General features: G+C 41.4%; 1 protein-coding gene across 1 annotated transcript in view; it reads right to left on the reverse strand.

Moving 5' to 3' along the window:
• Positions 1-23,224, reverse strand: part of LTBP1 (latent transforming growth factor beta binding protein 1) — a 294,284-nt gene that overhangs the window by 76,435 nt on the left and 194,625 nt on the right. The window contains exons 28-30 of the mRNA XM_085890321.1: positions 7,007-7,126; positions 6,461-6,586; positions 3,943-4,065 (exon numbers count right to left, since the gene is read on the reverse strand). Coding sequence (XP_085746447.1) covers positions 3,943-4,065; positions 6,461-6,586; positions 7,007-7,126 — 369 coding nt within the window. The remainder of the gene's footprint in view (positions 1-3,942; positions 4,066-6,460; positions 6,587-7,006; positions 7,127-23,224) is intronic.

Consider the following 23,224-nt stretch of genomic DNA (forward strand, 5'->3'; position numbering starts at 1 on the left):
TTGAGCCAAGTTTTGCCCAGCCAACCCTGCAAGAATGTGGGAATAATTGTGGCCATTAAAAAAGAAAAATAAGTTGGCTGACAAAGGTGATGTCAGCTGACTTCCAAGCATATGGAAGATGACGGTGAGCAAATGATAGAGTGAATAGCGCAGAATGTTTGCGAAGTACAACATGCTGTCCAAATGAAATCCATCAGCAAAAAATATTGAGTGTGTAAACTATGTGTGTGTGTGTGTGTGTGTGTGTGTGTGTGTGTGTGTGTGTGTGTGTGTGTGTGTGTGTGTGTGTGTGTGTGTGTGTGTGTGTGTGTGTGTGTGTGTGTGTGTGTGTGTGTGTGTGTGTGTGTGTGTGTGTGTGTGTGTGTATATATATATATATATATATATATATCCATCATCCATAAGGACCATACTCTGTGCAGAGCGTTGGTGCCGCCGAAGCAGTCTCCTTGGCTATTGGGAACAATCCTGGACGGGTCGCCACTCCGACACAGTATACCAGCATGCTGGCACTCATTTTGCCGACCTCGGAAGGATGACAGGCAGAGTCAACTCCACCTGGTGTTAATTCAACAGCTGAGCGGGATTTGAACTCAGGACCCTAGGATCCCAAGCCCACTACCTTAACCATTAAGCCAACACCAGGCATACATATATATATACATATATATATATATATATATATATATATATATATATATATATATATATATATATATATATATATATATATATATATATATATATATATATATATATATATATATATATATATATATATATATATATATATATATATATATATATATTACTAAAACTCTCATCAAGTATGTATGTACGTTCCCGGAATACAGCTAATTTTCAGCCCACCTTGCTCACCATTCTCCTGCGGTCGGTGTGCAGTATCAAGTTTCGTTCAAAACGGGTAACGAAAAAAATTAATAAAAAAACAATCCCCGATTCAGTCAAGTACTCTTCGGGAGAATTTGATCAATGCAATCAACCTCAGCGGTATAGTTCGCTTGAGCTATCTTTTTTTCGAATTGATTTTTTTAATGAAATCGCTGTCACAACGGGGACCCAACGGGTTCACTGGACATCTAGTAAGAATATATGTATATATATATATATATATATATATATATATATATATATATATATATATATATATATATATATATATATATATATATATATATATATATATATATATATATATATATATATATATATATATATATATATATATATATATACACACACACACACACATAACTGCAAGGTTGCCCTGAGACTGGGTCTGCTCTCACTTTTTTTGCTGAAATTAGCAGAGTCGATCGAGTTTTTACTTTTGGTTTGAAGTGCCTTCTTCTTCTTTAAAAATATTAAAAATTAAAAAAACACACATATATATATATATATATATATATATATATATATATATATATATATATATATATATATATATATATATATATATATATATATATATATATATATATATATATGCCTGGTGTTAGCGCAGTGGTTAGGGCAGCGGCTTGGGATCCAAAGGTCCTGAGTTCAAGCCCCGTTGGGCCACTGAATTCATACACCAGGGGGTTGACTCAGCCTGTCATCCTTCCGAGGTCGGCGAAATGAGTACCAGTATACTGGGCCCGGTGTATACCCCGGTTAAAATTGGTGTACCATATCCCTGTGTCGTAAGAGGCGACCAGGGTTGCGTCAGGAAGGGCATCCGGCGTAAAACCTGTGCCAAATCATTAAGCGGATCATAACGGATGATCTGCTGTGGCGACCTCTAACGGGAGCAGCCGAAAGCAGAAGAAGAAGACATATATATATATATATATATATATATATATATATATATATATATATATATATATATATATCCATCCATCCAATGGGACCAAACTCTGCAGCGTGTTGGTGCTGCCTAAGCAGTCTTCTTGGCTATTGGGCACAATTCTGGATGGGTCGCCACTCCAACACAGGAAACTCGAATGGCTCAATCATCACAGCAAGCTGGTACTTATATTTTGCCAGCCTCGGAAGGATGACAGATTGAGTCAACCCCACCTGGTATTAATTCAACAGCCAAGCAGGATTTATACACAAATGCAGATACAAAGACATGACAGAAGTAAATAGACACCTTAAATTTCTTCATTTCATCAGTATAATGCAGTTTTACTCAATGATTTGTACTATTTGAGTATAAGGAATTCCTGGGTCTTGTACGACAATTAACTATGCCGCGAACCCAAGGAACACACAAACTTTCCGATTTTCAAAGAGGACAAATTGTTGGCCATTCCGAAGGTGGAGTCAGCCAGCTCAGAACGTTGGCATTCCGCTTTCTACGGTCAATCCGGTGATTGTGCAATTCACCAGCGAAGGAGAGGAATCCACAGCTTCCCATTCTGGTCGATCTGGGCCCTCAGAAAGGTGTCTTCAAGCTGTCAAGCGGTCCATTGAGTAAACTCCCCATTGCAAGGCAGCAAATGTTGCAGAGGAGTTCCAAGTTAGCTCAAGAACTGCCATGCAGTACCTTCATCAACTGGGCAACTATGGGAGAGCAGCTCGGAGAAAACCTCTTCTTAGACCATCCAACATTCAAAGGAGAAAGAGTGGGATGATGAGATGGCCAACAGACCATTGGAGTTTTGTCAAACTGTAATTTTTTTAGATGAGTCCCAATTTACTCAATTTTCTGACAGTGGACACGTATGGGTCTGGAGACATCCTAGTGAAGAGCTTTCTTTGAACTGATTGCAGCCAACTGTCAACCATGGTGGTTTTTCAGTGATGGTGTGGGGAGCAGTCTGGAGTGCTGGTCGGTCAGAGCTTGTGGAGTGTGTTGGCAACATCAACTCTACGATACACATTTCTATCCTTGAGGATGGACTTCTCCCTATCTTCTCTACTGGTCAGATAGTCAAAAACAACACTTTGTTCAAGGAAGATAGAGCTCCATGCCACCCTGCAAAAAAAGACCAAATAATGGCAGGACAGAAATGGGATCAAGCGACTTCCATTGTCAAGTCAGTCTCGTGACATGAATCACATTGAACACCCCTGGTCCATATTGGATCGAGCTGTGCGGAAAAAATCCAGGAAACTAATATCACGGGGAGAATTGCTAAACCTTTTGCGTGAAGCCTGGGCAGAAATCCCACAAGAGGAAATTTCAGAACTCGTTAGTTCTATGTCTGAAAGAGTAAAAGCAATGAAATCTGCAAATGGTGAGTCTACAAAATATACTTCAAATGTTCAATAAATAAATTCTATAAAAATCATGGTGTCTATTTACTTCTGTCATGTCTGTGTATAATGTATGTACAAAAATAAACATATTATCGAGTTATGTTGTTCCTTCAAGTCATGGCTGACTTCTGGTGACATTCATGATCAGATTTTTCCAAACATCCCTATTCCACACTGCTTCCTGAAGCTTTGGTAAAGACAGCTTAGTTGCAGCCTTTACCCCATCCTTCAGACACATACAACATCTACCTCTTCCCCTTCTTCCCTCAACTATACCCTGCATGGTTGACTTCTGCAGACTTTCGTTTTCTGCATGCATGATGTGTCCAAAGTATGACCTTTTCTGTTTTAGCATCAGTGCTTCTAATGTACATGGTGGTCTGATTTCTTCAAGCACCGAGTTGTTTGTTACCTCCACCATCGAAGGTGGACCGTTCAGATCACACTATAAGTTCAGCCTGGTGGAGGTGTGCGCTCGAGTTACTTTAATCTTTTCCCAGATTTAAATCCCTGCGTCAGAAATTCCATGTTCACACCACGAGGCCATCATTATTGCTAAACAACGCATTGCAACAGCCATGAGGAAAATGATAGTCTATCATGAAGCATTGTATTGTTTACTTCATCACAAAGTCAATACCAACTCGCTCTTTGTTTAAGCTCTGAAGTTACCTGTACACGTTTGCGTTGCAGTATCCAGCAGAAAACCGGTATCGCAGTCACAAATGTACGAGCCTGGTGTGTTCACACACTTGCCATGTGGACATTCAGCACCATCCGCACACTCATCTCGATCTGAGCAAGTCATACATTGCACTTAGGCCGTTACCAACTCGAAAAATGTCTTATGAAGCATTTGTGAAGCAAGAAGATTGTTCCTATGATCTTCAAGCAGGATAAGTAATGAGCTGATACATTTGAAGAGGAATACTAGGTCAAGGTGCTTCAATAGCTCTCTCAATCTCACAAATAAAAGAGGTGTTGTGGGGGGAAGAAGTGAAAGCTCATTACCTGAAGAACATACATATAACAATCAAGAACTATATTTCGATGAACAAGAAACACCTTCTCCTCTTACTTCGGCAGCATTAGCAATAAAGTAGTCTCCCCCCCATCTCTCAGGGAGGTGATCGTATGTTCTTTATGCCTATGACCTGACCTACTACCAATGCGTGTGCAAAATTTGGAATATACTTTTCGAGATGTGGGGATGTGAGTGATGAAAGATTGGGGAGGTGGTGGTGTGGTGGAGGGAGGAAGAGGGTCACACTGGTCACACATACCTGATTCAAACTGTTTACATTCTGACCCAGATTTCTGCCAATAAAAAAACCCTCTCAACTCTACTTGGTAATGACCAACTTTCCTGCCAATGTCTCCTGTTCTTCCACTGCTCCAGTTATTTTGGCTGATCGCGTGCTTGGGAGTGTCATCACCTCTCTGGCTAGTGTCAGAGAGCTGCACCAGTGCTGGCGAGTCTGGATAGGTCACTCGGGCCGACTGCCAGGGGCTGCAAGCTATCATCTCACTTCAGGACTGGTCTTCGATCTCTGCCACCACTGATATTAATATGGCCTGGGAATTCTTCCACAGAAGTCTGCCTGTTCTTCTTTATGCACAGATTCATCCCATCTCCTATACAGTTATCATACCCATTGTTTTGCTCCGTTCACCACATCACTTGGACCGAGGGTCAAAGCCATCTTCCACATGATTACAAGTCAGCCAACATCATTTCATTACATAAACATGGTGAAAAAACAGATCCTCTTAACTCCAAACCAATTAGTTTGCTTCCAATCATCAGCAAAGTCAAATACTTGATCATAGTAGTTGACATCAAATCCTTCCTTTATCCAAAAAGCCTGATCTCACACTATAAGTTCAGATTCAGGCCTGGTCACTCTATACCCTGGATATGCTGCTTCTGCTCTACAAACAATCAATGGAGGCCTTGAATCTCAGACATGAGATCAGGCATCTCTCTGCACATATCTTAAGCATTTGATACAGTCGGCTGACACCCCCACCTTGCTCTACAAACACTCTGCATATGGTATACAAGACCAACTCATCTCATGGTTCACCAAATTCCTCCACTCGCACAAAGAAGCTGAGTATCTGGGCCTATTACTTTCACATCGCAGACAGATCGGTCTGTTGTCTTTCTTTCTTCTTCCACCCCCTTTCTGCTCTTGCCCCCCCCTGCCCTTTCGGTGATTTGTCTCCCCAAACTCAACCTCTCTTCACTACTCCCAGGTCTCTGCAGGGTGCATGTAGTCTTCCAGGACCCCCCCCCCCCCTTTCTGGTGAAAGTCCCAAAATCAGGGCTCACTGCTCACTTCATTCTACTTTTCTCTCCCCATGGAACCAACTTTCTCAGTCAGTTAAATCTTATTCTTTCTCCCAGGGCTTCAAGACAGCCGTTTCCTATCATCTCAGCTGATCCCCATTCATACAGATGATATTTTTACCTTCATGAGCCCTTACCAAGCCCAACTCTTTTTGGGTTTCCCATCACTCCCTCACTCTCCTCTTCATCTTTTTGGTTGTTTATCTGCTTCTCCCCAGATTCCCTTCCACGGCTGTGATTGAGAGTTTGTGTCTGTATCCAACTTGTTCACCCCGTGTGTCCTCCTCTGCTCCCTTACTCTCATTCTTCCCCATGTCCTTTCTTCTTCCAAGTCTTCCTCTATTTTGTCCCGCTACCCTTCTTTTGGTGTATTCACCCCCACCTCTTCCCACTGTTCTTTTCATTTTTTTGGATGTCCTGCTCTGTTCTGCGTTCTAGCTCCTCCACGAGCCTCAATTCTTTATTCAAAAAAAGGCTCGGTGAAAGTGTCATTCTTATTTCCCAGTTGAAGACCACTCCATGTTTGAAACATTGGACTGAGTCTTTGTCCACATGACAAATTCATTGAGTTGGATATTCCTTCTCTTTCCTTAATATACATCTTTTCCCCAACTATACCCAATTATTTTTTTTAATGCGAAGTGATCACAATCGTTTCTCTTGGGAAAGTAATGTGGATTTTTTCAGCATACAAGTAAAAAGGTGAATAAGATTAGAGCTAACTCACTTTGCAATGAAACGACAAAACCAGGAACTTATTGATATGAGGGCAACCGCTCCTCCCACAATGTCAACGTAACATACCGATTTAAGTGACTCAAAACTACCAGGACAAACCTTCGCAGCTGTGACCATCTGCAGAGGCAACATATCCATGGTCGCATACGCACACAAAAGATCCATCTGTATTCAGGCATTCGCCATGAGCCAGGCACACCGACTCAGTCTCGCACTCGTTGATATCTGTACGGACGTACACAGTGCTCTAATCAGGCGGCCGTTGTGAGACAATGACCATAATGTAGGCATCCAAGCCATGATACCAATGCAACCCTTAAGCAAGAAACTATCGGTCCAACTCCAACTGGGTTCTCATTATCCCAAATGATGTTTGATGTATTTACGTTGTCTTAACAGCTCAAACTTTACCTTTTGAAATTCCCATTTCAATGTACGTGGAATTTCCCTCAATTTTCCGTTTCAGAATTTTTTTTATTTCAATTTATGAAAGCTTTTTTTTTGAAAAAGCTGTAATTGAATATTTTCGTCTGAAGTCATATGCACAATCCCAGGATCTCTCATAGTTCACCATGTTCTCACTCTTACAGTTTGTTAAATGTGCGCACACAACTTGGAGCCATTGGTCTGCTGGCATTCTCTTACCTGTGCACCTGTCACCGCCGTCAGTCTGCTGGAAACCTGTGGGGCAGCTGCAGGTGAAGGAACCAGGCATGTTGATGCACTCTCCTCCATGGCAGGCCCCATTGGCACATTCATCCACATCTAGGGGGGAAAGTGGGTGAAACATACCATCAATTAAACAAAAATTAGTCTCAGTCCATTTGACAGGTTCATTCTTTACAGCCCACAAAGCATTATGACAGATCAAAGAGTAGCTGAGACCAACATTTTTTTTGCTGTCTGGGTAGAAAACAGACCATAAAAGACAATAATCAAAAAAAACTACACTCTTATATGGCTACATTATGCTTTCTGAATAAAGTCAGAAAGCGTTTCCAGCATCACAGGTGGTCAATATCTCAGAATATATCACACTCATGATGCACACATTGCAGTCCTTCATGCCAGGCTTGAAGTTTTTCTTTAACTGCTTATTCAGTTTTTTCCAAAACATGACTTGCACAAATTAGCATGCTTTACACTTCTTGCTTTCCCTCCATCCATGTCATTTCCGAAGGCTTCCTGATATTGTGCTGTGCCTTCAAAATTATATCTGTAGTGAATTTCATTTTTCAGCAAAAGAGCTCTGATAGAACATGAGTGAGTTGTCATAGCATCTTGTGGATTTTTTGGGGGGAGAGGGAGGGGTGAGGGGAGTGGTGGAAAGTGGGATGGGGGCAAAGGGGTCATAAAAGTGTGGCAAAATAATTCGGGCTTGTGACCAACAAAACTAAAGCATGGTGGAAATAAGAAACAAAACTTCATTCTCGATCTCGACAACTCACCTCCAAACATTGTTTTTTTAAACCGACGACCTCTGCATTATATACCGTATTATTAATTAAAACTGATGACCCCTGCGTTATATGCCATATTAGCAATTAGTCATTGTTGCAACGCAATATTGTCTTAATTTTCATGAGAAAAATGGCAATAAGTACAAGAAATTTTTTAATACATTGAATCCAAAATTATAAAATGATTTTCATATAGAGTATCTATCGAATAAGATGCAATGTCTGTGTTCATTTTACATCTCTTCCTAAACCGCTGGTCGCACAAATTTTAAAATGTTGCCGCATTAATTGCCAATGACCCAGGCAGTGCAGGGCTAAACCTTCTTTTGATTTGGACAAAAACATTGTCATTATTCACATCAATATCGATAAATACCAAGACAAGTCTGGAGATGGCAATGGTTCACGAGCGGTATTTGACGATGTAGATTGTTTCAGAAGTTAAGGATGAGACAATGTGATAATTTTTGACGAAGTTATAAAAATAATCAACATGATGTGGTACGAGTGACGGGTTATTAGCTGCAAAATGTCGAAAACCCGGTTTCGTTCAACAACTTTCAAAATTTGACCTTTGCATAACCTTTAAAGGCCACAAAACAATGTTGTGGACATTAAAATAAGGAAACAGGATACGTGCTATAGCTTATTGGAGCTAGTTCGTCGAAGAAGGTCGAAAACCCGGTTCGATTCCCACAACTTTGAAAATTTGACCTTTGTGAACTTTAAAGGTCAAAGGTCAAGGATTATGACCTTTGGTGCAAAACTTCCTCTGGAACATTCCAGGAACAATATAACGTCATATAGGCTATATGGCATTTCGCACTCCTCAGATTATCCATACTTTGATGAAATCAGCGTAAAAACAAACTTGAAGGGGCGCCACGGGCAAGGTGTTCGAGATAGAGCAAAATGGTTTCAATATTTTAGGTGGGGAATGACCTCAAGATTATGCATAAAAAATATGCATAATATGATTATGCATAAAAAAATATCATCACAGGCACTTTGGACTATTCATTTTACTCCTGGCTGAATACAAAGAACTTTTCTTCACATTGATCTGCTGCAAATAATGAAATGAGTACAGGAGGGCAGAATTGCAGGGCTGATATGAGTGTTGGGAGATAATTACAAGTGTGTTAGTTATTTTATCAAAGGAAGAGTGAACAGCTCTCCGAAAAAGGGCACTTGGTGCTGACAAAAATTATATGATAAAATCAGGTGATCTGGCAGTTGGCTGTGGTAGAACCGCTCTCCTCGCAACATGTTTGCCACGACAGAGTTTTACTTTGTATCACATGAATCAGACAGTCCTTTATTCCAAGAAGGGTCACGTCTTGAGGTCCGTCTAAAAAGTAACAGGACTGACTTCTCAGAAATTTTATTCCAAAAAATAGATTGAAATCACAGCTTATTCCCTTCAAAATAGTTAACTTCCAGTCTCACACACTTGTACATCCTCTTCTTCCACGCTTCGATGCACCCCCGGAAGGCTTCTTCTGGAATCCTCCGGAACTCCGTCGTCACGGCCCTTTTGATGGCCTCCACATCAGGAAAACAGGTCCCCTTGATCACCCCCTTGAGCTTGGGGAATAGGAAAAAATCACAAGGGGCCAAGTCTGGCAAATACGGAGGTTGCTCCAGAGTTGGCACGTTCCTCTCCGCCAGAAACTGTCGGATTCTCAGGGCACTGTGAGCAGGGGCGTTGTCATGGTGGATCACCCATGTGTTGTTCTCCCACAGATCCCTCCTCTTGTCCCGGACTGATCTCATGAGGCGCCGGAGGATCTCCTTGTACACTTATTGATTCACTGTTTGACCCTGTGGTAGAAACTCGAAGTGGACGATGCCCTTGATGTCAAAAAATGCGATGAGCATAATCTTGACCTTCGACTTCGACATCCTTGCTTTCTTTGGTCTTGGTGATGCCGGACTTTTCCACTGACGACTCTGCCGTTTGGTCTCTGGATCGTATTCGAATATCTACGATTCATTGCCAGTAATGACTCTCCCTAATGTAAAGTAATGCCAGTAATGACTAATGCAGATCTGGATCGTCCTCGAGGCGCTCGATAATGTCTTGACAGACAGTGACTCTTTGCTGTTTCTGGTCCTCGGACAACAGCTTGGGGATCATCTTTGCGCATACCTTGCGCATTTCGAGATTTTCAGTGATGATGCTCCAGACAGTGTACTTGTTGATGGAAAGTTCCTCAGTAATCATCCGCACTGCGAGTCGACGATCTGCATGCACCATCTGCTTCACACACTCGATGTTGTCCGCCGTTCTGCTTGTTGAAGGTCTTTCAGATCGTGGATCATCTTCAACCTCCTCCCGTCCCTCTTTGAACCTCTTGTGCCATTCAAATGCACGTGTACGTGACATCGTTTCTTCCCCGTAGACTTGCTGCAGCATTGCGAAGGATTCGGAAGGTGTTTTGCCAAGCTTGGCAAGAAACTTCAGATTGGCTCTCTGCTCACGACGCAAAGCGTGAAGACTCAGACTAGACAACGTGTAAAGCACGACCTGTAAAAAACACACAATGAGTGCAGTCAACCATCACCAATCATATATATTGCTGGAATGTTGCGAAAGACTGTGACGCAACCCGTTCATTCAAGTTGTGTCAGTGGAGCACACAGCAGGCTCACTCACGTTACTTTTTAGACGGACCTTGTATGTCCTCAGTTACATTTACGTCCAAAACCTGTGCGATTGCAATCGTGTTTTTTGCCACATGTCGAATGAATAATTACAGGAAAATGTAGAAAGAAAGTGATGTAAAATTACCCAAATGTAAGAAAAGTAATGGCAGCAGAAATAGTAGATTATTGATTAAACTGGAATTGGAGAGGTACCTCGAGGGATTGGGGATAGAAGGAGTGGAGCAGATCTGGTAGGTAGCTTAATTATAAATGGATGATGATTGTATGCATGCACTGTAGTGCTCGTGATGTCTGTAAGAGGGTCTCATCAAAAGGTGATCGTGCTGTTGGTGTTTGCTTATTCCCCACGAATCAACCGTCTTCCTGGTACAAGCGAGTATTGTGCTGGGGTAGGCAGTCACGTGATATATTATGACTTGGCTGAGCGGAACCAAGTCATGCAGCCACAATCTTACTACACGCCGATCTCGAGATCAATCAGATCACCATAGCTGCCATATGCCACCATCATGATGTGAACAGGATGAGTGAGGAGGAAAGATTAGTTCAGCAATTATATTCAAAAAGAAATGCACATATACAAGCCAGCAATAATTTTCCCATTAAGTCATCCACACTCAAACCCTTGGAATAGCGGATATTTACACAAGTCACTTAACAATGCAATATAGGGCTTAAAGACATCCGATAGAAAAAGATTTTTAAAAAAGAGAAAGAAAGAGTTGGGGTGGGTGAGTCAGACCCCCTTTAACCTCTGTGACAACTCTGGGGAGCTGGTGAGGCCCTTTGGATTGTGATCTGAAACAGCCAGCAATCTGACAGCCCGCAGCCTGTGAAAGATTGAGCTGCTTTCCACTCTCCCATCCTGTGTGCACCAGCTTGTCCCACACAGCGCTCTTTATCGCAAACCTTGCATGAGCTTTTATCACAGGGAGATGATGGCAGACAAGGCAGGGGAGGTCGATGGCAGCAGGCGAGACAGTTCCTTCAGATGATTGACCAGACGCGAGCGTAGAGAGCGAGAGAGAACCAGACTGTCTGACCCAGACCACACCAGACCAGACGACATGAGAGCAGATGATCGACAAGAGACAAAGTTAAACCAGTGGCTGTCCGACGGACCAGAGATGACGACGATCCAAGACAGACCCAGACAGAAGAACTCGGAATGAATCAAAGTGCGCATTCATGGGGCCTTATATTCCCCTTTGTCCGTTCATAACTCCATCCATTTTTCCTTCTTGAACCACAAATCTACGACCTTGATCCAATTGGACGGATGCTCGAGGCATATATCGTTCTCTCACCGAATGCGATTGATCGCGAGCAGTGAGTTTTGTGGACTTTTCCCACTGATTGGTCCTGCTTTATTAGGTATGTACCATTCCTGCTCTGTGACACTGTCCCATCATGGCAGAGTGGTGATCGACCGGTTCCAACTACTTCAAGGCAAAGGAGATGGTGAGCAAAAAGGCAACATGAGGTGAATCAGCCGGTTCAAAGCAGGTCAAGAATGAAGTTAGAAAGTTAGTAGGAAGCGATATGAGTTAATCAGCCAGTTCAAGAATAAGGAAAGAAAGAAAATAAAAGGTTATCTACCTATATAAAACACAGTATGTATTTGTGTATTTGCCTGTCCCATCTTTTAACACGTCTGTGTGTTCACTATGGTCTATTTTCAGGATTAAAAAAAAAAGAAAAACATTGTTCATAAAAGAGTAATTACATCTCTTCTATTGGAAATGTAGACGGTGACTTGCAACTGGGCCTCAAGTGTGGTGTACAGAAACATGAAATAAACAATAAATACAAGGCGTAGGAAGGTGAAATTCACTGCACATATGTAATGCACGCAGAATAAAACGAGTGTTCATTTACGTCAATAGGATGTCCAATAGATAAAGCAGATAGAAGCAGATCTGACGCTAGGCCGAGGCTTCAGACTTTGGCATTCTCACAAGGCTGTACCGTCAAAATGAAATGTCCCAGAAGATAAAGAAAACAGGGAAACAATTGTACATGTAGTGTTTACAAACAAAGCTTCTTGCTACAAAACATCATATCTTCCAGTCTCCTTGAATATTTTTAACAAAATTAATTCCAACCCATCATTTTTGACAGGCTTTTACACTAGTCATATATAAAGATGAGTTTGTGTCAGTGGGTGGGTCATAAGCCCCGCCAATTTCACCGGGTATGCCTTCCCCTCTCTCCCCCAGCATCACAAGCACCACCAATAAGCCAGGCCACGCCTTTCCCTCCAGCCGCCCAGAAATCGCCACCATATCTTTCGCTCAGCATAGCTCAGATTGTTCATAGGCTTCTGATGTATATTTGAAGACTGAACAACGCATCTTTCATCAATAAATAAAGGTACCATTTTGAGGAAACAAAGGTACATTTTGATCCAACTTAAATGATGTAAGGCATCTTTTGTTCACAGCGATCATGGCAGCGGTCGAATATACACCGCCGAATGAAGGTATGTTCTCATGATGCAGACGAAAGAAAGTAGTGATATTTCATTAAAAAAAAAACCAACTTAGTTTTCGCTAAACTTTTCAAGGCTTAAAAAAAAACCAGAGAGTTGGTGTCAAAGCCACCCAATGCTCGCCTGTTTATACATTTATCGTTTTTAAAAGACTAGTCTAATAATATTTTTATAAAGCATTACAGTAAAGTATGATCCAAATAATTTTAAAGCAATATATGTATTTGTATATTGTAATCAGTAAAAATAGTGTGGTAGATAAAAACATTAGAAAGGAAATAACTTGCACCAAAAACTTTAACATTTTCACGCTCACGCTGACGCTCACGCCGGGGGTATTGCTATAGCTCTCTGTTCTTCGAACAGACGAGCTAAAAACTGATGGACATGTAATTCACATATTATGTGAAGTAAACAAACATTTAAATTGGCTTGGTCATGAAATACCTGTGTTCGTAATTAATTATTTGTGAGCCTGGGGAAATTCCCAAGAGATATTTATTATGTACAAACACTTTAAAGAAGTTATGTACACATACACTTTTAAGTTTTATGAAATGTACATGAACACTTTCGTACACTCAACATCACCTCTGAGCTTATGTACATTTTAAAACAGAGCAAGGTACATTTTCATGACAATGAAAATACTCATCATTAATATTTGAAGTTTTTAATTTTTTTTCAAAAAAACTGTCCTTTTGTTGACATTTTGTATGTACTGCTTGCTGTCGAGATGTCCAGAGGTGTGTTCAGTTAGCAATTAGCTCGCTCGCGCCTGCCAAGACAGCTGTTCCTCATCAATGGTTTGGAATGAGGTACTTGCTTGAGTGTTTAAGCCAAATCCCTGAACCAAGATTAAAAATACTAAATAATTCTGCCTGCCAAAGCATGCGCCCAATTAGATTGAAATTTAAAACATATATCCCCCATTTACTACTAGATCATAATTGTGAAGTTTTATGTCAACTGATAAAGCAGTTCAAGAGAAAGAATTTAAAAAATATTTTTGTTCAATCCAACATCGCTGCCAGACCATGTGACCTATTAATTATTCTTGAACACCCTGGTATCCCCAATGCTTGGGGAACATGTGGGTGAAATTACCCTTCGATCTGTCAAGCCATTCCAGAGAAGATGATTTTTAAAGGCTTTAGGGTAAATTCAATGTGGCTGCCAATCCAGGTGACCTATGATGTCATAGGTGGAGAACCTCTTGTACCTGATGGATAGGCGATCATACATGTAAAATTTTGCCTCGATCTGTTGAGCTGTTTCGGAGATGATTTTTGAAGGTTGTTATGATAAAAACAATATGGCTGCCAAACTACATGACTGATGGCATTATCAATTTTTCCCCTCTATACAATGACGCGATAGATGACCCTCAATAATTTTCATACTGATCGGAAAAAACGTTCGACATATGCAATTATGATGTCATAAAGAACCCACCTTTGACATCATCAAAAAAAAAATATCACACTTTTTTCCCATGAGGAGTACTTGACACGTGCCAAGCTTCAATTTATTTCCACAGAGCAGTTTCGGAGATAGAGGTCCAAAGGTTTTCCTTTTTAAAAGCATGGCTGCCACACCATGTGACCTATGACGTCATAATTATCATTATAACATCTTACATGAGTCGTCGCTCCTATGGTGAAAATTTCATGTCAACAGGATAAGCAGTTGCAGAGAAAATAGAGGAAATTAGCCTGGACATATGCACGTACGTATATAGTATGTACGGATGTATGTATACGTACGTACGGATGTACATATGGATGGACAGACAACCCAAAAACATAATGCCTCCAGCGATTTCATCAGCATAAAAATAAGTCTGGAATGACTTGGCTGGGGTTTGAATCACCAACCTTCCAGACTCAAAGCAGACGCTCTAACCATGATGTCAGCAAGTTTGGACATGGGCAAACGGATGACTGACATGCACGAGCGCATGCACAGATGCATGCATGGAATGGTGACCATGAATCACTGTGCCACACCACATTTGATGTTGGGGTGCTGACCAACAGGGGGTGCCCTGCCATGCACCCACCCTATAATTATATCCATCACCAGTTAATAAGAAGTTTAAGTTACGGCCTGGTTGATAACTATCAAGAACTGGAAGGGCACTCGGTAGAGTGCATACCTCCGCCACATAATGCCTGATCCACGAGAACATATTGGGCCCAATAATTTTTGGAAATATCATGCTATATAGTACTATATCGTTTTAGGCCCCATCTCTCAATGGTGAAGAATCACTTAAAAAATTCTAGTCGTTGGATCTGGATCCGGATCTTCGCCAAAATCGAATCAGTTCGTCCTGGTCACACACCGAACCTGTACACAAAATTTAATCCGGATCCGTCAACAACTTTTTGAGAAATTCTGTACACAGACAAACAGATAGAAAGGGGTGAAAACATAACCTCCTTCACCTTTGGTATCAGAAGTAATAAATGTGTAAACTGGCTTCGTTGGAGTCTGTGATAAACATAAAACGACCCACAAGCAGTCGTAGCTAACACTGCATTAGGCAGTGGGTGGTTCTATGTTAAAATGTACAGGTAATTGGCTGCACAGTATGGCGATGATTAACTTGAAGGACACCTTTATTTGACTCATGTAACTCTGTCTTTTTTTTTTTCTTCTGTTTGTTGGCAGAATAACTGTAGTATTGTGATGACACTGTGTCTGTGTGTTTGTCTGTTTGTCGGCAGAATAACCGGACAACGAGGGAAGCTAGAATAGCCATATGTGGCACAGAGCTTCATATTGTGAATGTCTTGGATAGGTTCAACTTCGAGCTCACAAGGAAAAATATAAAATTGAAATTGGTACAGTTCTATACTTACGCACTCCATAGTTATGTATCGGTTGGCGTCCTCTCGGGAGGTGTTATACTGAGAAAAAAATGGTGCGAGCCAGCAGCTCCATTAAATGCATTCAAGTTTCTTACACGTTTATCAACTGTTTATTTGATGGGCATGCATTTATTTTAATGGCTGTGGAAAAGACGTTCTATAAATACGTTAACCAGACTCAGTGGCATAGTGGTTGAAGCATCCGCTTTGAGCCTGGGGGGGATGTCGCATGTTGGAACCAGAACCCAGTCGCGTCATACCAAAGACTTAAAAAAATAGTACGGGCTGCTTCCTTGCTTGAGGCTCCGCATTTAAGAGGACAGAGTACAGACAATCATTCATGTGTTGGCAACCATTGCATAGGCTTGAAGGACCAGATGGCATCCTTCTGCATTGAAGTTCTTTGTAAGGGAACTCGTACAGCATGTAGACCCGAATGCAATCACTGTCACTGCATTGTTGAAAATTTCATTATCATGCAAGGAGCAACATCTGCAATAATCTAGCAACTGTATTTTTATTATTTTAAAATACTGGAATATACAAAATAATTTTCACTTTGGTGTATGTGTATTGTGTAAGGTGGTATTTCTGTTTAATTAATGTTTTTAGTTGCTCTGTAAATAAACAGTAAATGCAATTGTACACTAAGCGGCGCTTAAAAAGAAATTTCATCAAACTGTAATAAAATTGTGAGTTTTTTTTGTAATTTGTCTTGTGCAAGTGACCAAAACAATAACTGAATTACTAGGAATAGGTTAACTGAAAATGAGGTTATAAGACTGCTATCGCATTGGCGACATGTGCCGCTTTCAGCATATTTTCAACGGCCGTTCTAAGATCCCAATCTGCTGCTGCTGCTTTAAATCTCTTGATCATCTATGATACGAACCCAATGTTTACCATGTACCCAATACTAATTATGAAATAACCCCTTTTTTCTTTCGAGAACCAAGCCAAGGGTGCATGTACCGGTTGCATATATATTAGGGTGTGTCTAATGACTACATGAAAAATTTAAGTTTGATATTTTATATCGGCCAGGTAAAATTTGTGTGCCACTTTATACAATAACACCACATCCAGAATTAAAACTTGATAGCACAACATTTACTACTTGCTCAACGAGACCAAAGGTATACACAGTTGCGCTCAAAGCCGGTCACTGCTGTGTGTACTGGCATTGTGGCCAGTGGCCACCCATAATATTTTTTTTAGTGACACACCAAAGCAAAATAGATAAAACATAAATATTATTAATTTTAAGTTTTGTTTTTGAGTTACCCTCTCCAAAGACAGCCCTGCACAATGCACAGCACATCAAGCCTGCGGAGCCTGACAGTGCAAAGCAGCACCACACATTCGACCGACAGCTCACAATAAATTGTAACACAATTTTATATCGCAGAGCATTGGCTGCAGCATACAGCTTTGTATTATTTATCTCGACTGCCTGTTGATGTAATCTTTGTGATGCTTATTCCATTCAATGTTTGGCTGTTTGCAGGTGAAATGGTGAAGTTAACTCAGAAAAAGACTGAGATTTGGTTGATTGGTGGCACAGCAGATCATTTCAGTTGTGCTAAGCTACCTTCACCAGGAGAGGTGCTCAAGGTGCTCTTTGATTTTCATATACAGAAAGAACATAGTCTAAATGACAGTGTGAAGGGAACGGTCACAATGATCCTACAAATTTGGGAATTGGATACCTGGATACATGGATTGGAGCATGGATACCAACGAGGGCTAAGAATCATCTCTGGGATCAGCTACGACGTCTTCACAAGGAATGGCAGGGCCTGAAAAAAAATCACAAGGAAGTCAGCGACAGAAGAGGGAAAGCGTGATGCTTTCAGGGATTCTTTGGACAATGTCTGATATTGCACATGAACAGGCCATGACGATGATCAAGATAGAAGAGGATCGGCAGTTTTTGAAGGCTCAGCGTGAAAAAGAACGACATGGTTCGATTGCAGGAATTGACATGAAACTTGCAAAGCAAGAAGAGAGAGCACTGGCGAGATCAGCAGAAGTTGCAGTGCGTGAGGAACAACATCATGCAAGCTCAGGAGCAGTGACAGATGTTGTAGTGCTTGATTCATCATCTGAGGAAACAGCATTATCTGCAGATAGCTCAGAAGAAGAACCAAAGAAACCTTCAACATCTTCTGGATCACGGCGGAGGAAAAGGGGAAAAATCTCTGTAGTTACACGTGAAGTTGCAGCAGCGCTAGATCGCACCAAAACCAGCAGCAGGAATGCTACTTATATTTTTTCTGCCATGGCTACGTCCGATCAGTTTACATCACCAGTTAGTGAACTGATGATCAGTCCTTCTTCAGTCCAACGAGCAAGAAAAGTTCAATGGGAAGCTCTTGCAGCCGAGATTCATGAATCTTTTCATCCACTCGTTCCACTAACATTTCACTGGGATGGCAAGATAATGCCCAATTACACAGGAACTGAACAACTGTCTGTGGATCGACTTCCTGTTATGGTGTCTGGCAAGGAGGAAACCAAGCTTCTTGCCATCCCCAAGCTATATTCCGGCACTGCTGCCATTATGGCAGAGGCCTGTATGGCTGAGATAAGGAGCTGGGAACTGGAGAACAGAATTGTGGCCTTATGTTTCGACACAACAGCAAGTAATACAGGTATAAAGGGCGGCGTTTGCATAAAACTCGAAACAGAGTTAGGAAAGGATCTTCTGAACCTTGCCTGTCGACATCACGTGTCTGAAATTGTTTTGGAAAAGGTTTTTTCACTGTATGATGTTTTTATGTCTCCAAAAATCGAAATCTTCAGTCATTTCCGTGATTTCTGGCCAAACATTGATCAATCAAAGTATCGCACAGCTTTGGATGATGTAGATGCATAAGAGCATGTAGATGATATTCGAGAAAGTATCATCACCTTTGCCATGCAGCAACTGAATACTAAGCACCCCAGAGATCACTACGAAGAGCTCTTGCAGTTAACAGTCATATTCCTAGGAGCTACTCCACCAAAGGGAATTAGGTTCAGGTACCCAGGGGCAGTTCACCGTGCTCGTTGGATGGCACGTGCTATTTATGCCATCAAGATGTGGCTTTTCAGAGATCAGTTCCACATCCAACAGCGCCAGAGCACAACGAGGGCATCTGTACAATCCCACTCTCGCATGGTGTGGAAGCACTTACTTCGAGTGTCACTTTTTGTGACCACTACCTATGTTAAATACTGGTTCACCTGTCCATCAGCCGGCGAAGCCCCAAGGAATGATCTTCAATTCTTGAAGGCACTGCATAGCTACCCAGACAAGGAAGTCTCAAATGCTGCTTTGACTGCATTTTCCAGACACCTGTGGTATTTGTCGGAGACCTTGATTAGCCTCAGCCTTTTCTGTGACTCCGTCACTGTCGATGTTAAGCGCTGCATGGTCCACAACATGCACAATAACCAGGGATCTGATGAACCCCCAAAAAGGCTTCCTCCCATAAAAGATCCATCATCTATGACACTACCCGACTTCATAACCACTTCCACCATCAAGCTGCTCCAGATCCTGGGACTGGATGAAACCTTTCTTGAAGAAGACCCACAACAATGGGAGGCAAACAAATCATACAATGAGGCAACAAATATCATTTCTGTCCTACGAGTGACAAATGATTTGGCAGAGAGAGGAGTCACTCTTATGCAGTCCTTCAATGAAGCCCTGGTCCGCAATGAGGAAGAAAAACAATTTGAACTACAAATGCTCGAGTACCACAGAAACAAATTCCTGAAATCAGTGAAGGCCACTGAAGTGAAGGGAATTGACAACTTTAATCAGTGATTGTTTTTTATTTGTTTTTATATCATTTTGTACAGTGACTGTTCCCTTTGTGTGTTTTATATCATTGTTTGGATGTTTTAGCATTGAATTAAAATAAGCTACAATATCGCGCATTTTGCTATATGTAGTAAATCTTTCTGGACTTTGAGCAAGTTCTAAATATACTCTGATTTCGTATAAATTGGCATATATCATTTTTTTTCTCAAGTGGCACACAATGGCAACCTGGCCAGCATTAATTTCAAGACTTCAAAATTTAGACACACCCTAATATATATGTTTATTAATGTTCATTTTTGTGAATTAATTTTGTCGTCGGTGTCATCTCACTCCTGCACAGAGGCCCATACCATCAGCCAAACAGAAAAAATTGTAAAGGACCATCATCCACTCATTTGGCTGTATGGTATGCATTTATGTGCAGGTGTCTCCAGTTTACAAGGTGAGCAGTAAGTTGTTGGTATTGGGTGATCTCCCACGACCCTGCTCCTTCTGAGGACTGGAGAAGTGGCCACCCGGTTTTGATTCGGTCCGATTGTACATGAACTCATTATTTTCACAGTAAATAGACAATATTTATTCTTCCAAAGCCTGTGTACCAAATTCATGTATTTACTTCTGACCTTTAATGATATTCTAGAAATAAATGCGATCTCAGACCATTGCTTTAAAGGGGATCCCAAATGCTCAGACCACCTCGACGCTAATCTATCCCTCGATACCCTAAAAAATAGAAATTATGTCTCTTTTCAGTTTCCGAATGACAAAGTATGTCAATTTGCGATTAAAAGTCGAAATCTTCTTCGTATTCTTTAGGTTCACCGTGACATCAAACCAGGGAATCGATTGCCAGATCCGTACCGTGTCCGGGTTACATCGCGGTACGATTGAACTCAAACTGTGAATAATTTTCGATTTTCCACAAATATACCGATTCGATGTGTACTTGGCACTTGTAGTAATACAAACCGAGATGGTTTCAATGCTACACCAATGGCCGAAAGCCCCTAATTTTGTCAGAATTTGGACAAGGTTTGTCCAAAATACCCGAGTGTGGATCGGGCTGAGAAAATGCTGACTTTTGTGCTCAGAACATTTTACAGAGCATGTTAAGAAACAACAGAGATGGCTCGATCTTGTGGTTATCCACCACAATTTAAAGATGGTTCCATACCCATGATAAAGCGGAAGAAACAGCCGTTGTTCGAAAGTGTAATGCCATCTATACCCAGCTACCAGCACATGTACATGAACAATTTGAGCGGTGAATCAAACACCTGTTGCCATTGCCAGGCAGTTACCACAAGAGCACCTGAAAATAATTATCAATGATCAACACAAATTTCGACAAATCAAATGAAACACCATCTATTTTTGTGGAGAGAAAGCATGTACAGTATGTATCATCATCTACTCTTCCGAGAGGATTTGACCAAGGATGCTAAAACTTTCATGATCACCCCCTCAACCATCTCCCCACAATACCCTATCAACCATCACACCAACAACACCTACCACCATCCCCCACCCCCTCTCCACCACAACACCACTCCCTCTACACTGGGGAGGGACATCGACGACACACGGACATGACAGTGGGCCACGGCACGGACACAAATGGCATCTGGGGAAAGTATGAAACGGGATGAACCCATAACATACAAGACATGTGGTCAGCCTGTGATGGTGGGACAACGCATTCATCGCCCATTTTGTCCAGTGTCCGAGGGTGCCCATTTTGGTCGTGCTGTCGAGCAATAGTGAGCATTTCCGCTCGAGTAACATATAAACCAATTTATATTAATTAATACAAAATTAATACAAAATTCCTTCCTTATAAACCACCAATTGAATGAAAAGCAAAACCTACCAAGCTGTAGTTAACATGTGACCAGCATTTTGATCTTTTGAACACCTCAATCTTAATTTCTGCCTTCTTTCTCTGAATCGCTCACATAAAGCTTGAGAAGATACGGCTCCACAATTCCCCCCAAAGCGTTTCCATTCTTAAATTTTGTCTCCAACCACTTCTTCAAAATCTCACTGATTAACTTCAACATAGTGAGAACCTTCAGAGTTACTAATGACAGAAGAATCAGTATCTGGATAAGAGCTCAAAATACACTGTTTCTCCATGTAAAGCTGCTGTTTGGATCAAAACGAATTCATCGTGTGATGTCACTGGCAATATTGAAAATCGCCGCTATAGGGATTTTTTTTCCACACTTTGTGATTCGCAAAAAAAAATTCAAAAATTTTTTCCCTTCAAATTAAACCGTAATTAATGATTTTCAATGTTTTTTCAGAAAAAAAAATTGTGTTTGGGTTCCCCTTTAATACCATTCTATGACTGTTGCATTATATTTTATTGTATGAAAGCAACACCATAAATAATACCAACCAGGTGCAACCCATGGACCCCCTGGTGCAGTGGTTTTCAAACTTTTTTTTTAGAGGCGACCCAATTTCAGAACCTCTTGACATCGCGCGACCCAAAAGATTCAAAACCCAATTCATAATATATAAGATAAGATTTAATATGACACAAGAACATTTACTGTTTACTTTATTCACCATCGTCATGTTTTCATTGACGAGTAAACGGAGAATAGCCGACAGTATCCAAATAGTACAGTTGAATGTTTCAGAAGTTTAGTCCGAATGACATTTAGATATATCAGTGAGAAGGATGAGCCTGTTTTTCAGAAACCAACTTCTCTATTCGTGGAGAAGTAGATCACAATGCCAGGATCATATCATGCTCCATTTCTAGGTGATTTCTGTACTTTGTTTTAATCACCATCATGGTGGAGAACGACTGCTCACAAAAGTATGATGAAGGATATGGCATGAGAACCTTAATGGCGCGCCGTGACAGGGTATGGTACGACGGCAGCATTTTGCACCAGAATGTCGACAACGAATTCGTCTGTGCAAGGCCCCTGAATCCTGCTGGAGCTGTACAAGCTCTTCCTGTGCTGTATCATCTTCATCAGCAATCGAGTCCAGTGGAGCCGTAAAAGGGTCCCGAACCACAGAAAAGGACTGCACATCCAGCTCAGGGAAATAGTGCTCGAACTGTTCAATGAGCGACCGAAGGTGACGTGCTATCTCCCCAGAAAGACTGTCGAGCTCAGTATCATCGTACTGGCAGGTCGTTAGATGCTCCACCAGACGGGGGAAAAGGCTGAAGCGCTTAACAGCTGCTTTGTCTGCCAGTAATTTTAGAGTCACCAGTAATCCGCTCATTTTGTTGTGAAAAATCATGAGGTTGGCGTCTTTGCCTTGGAGGGAGCGGTTGAGGACATTGAGACGTTCAAAGATGTCAACGAGATAGCACAGTTCTGACAGCCAAGAGTCCGACTCAAGCAACGCTACCCATGCCGTTTTGCCTTGTGTGTGTAGGAACTCCTTCAGTTCATCTTTGAGCTCGTAAACGCGCAGAAGAAGGTTTCCTCGAGATAACCATCTGACTTGAGTGTAGAATAGTAAATTCTTATGGTCAGCGTCCATCTCCTGGCAGAATAGCCTGAATAACCTAGTGTTGAG

This window comes from Eptatretus burgeri, chromosome 7, assembly GCF_056783735.1.
Source record: "Eptatretus burgeri isolate ZD-2024b chromosome 7, Ebu_testis_v1, whole genome shotgun sequence".
NCBI lineage: Eukaryota > Metazoa > Chordata > Myxini > Myxiniformes > Myxinidae > Eptatretus > Eptatretus burgeri.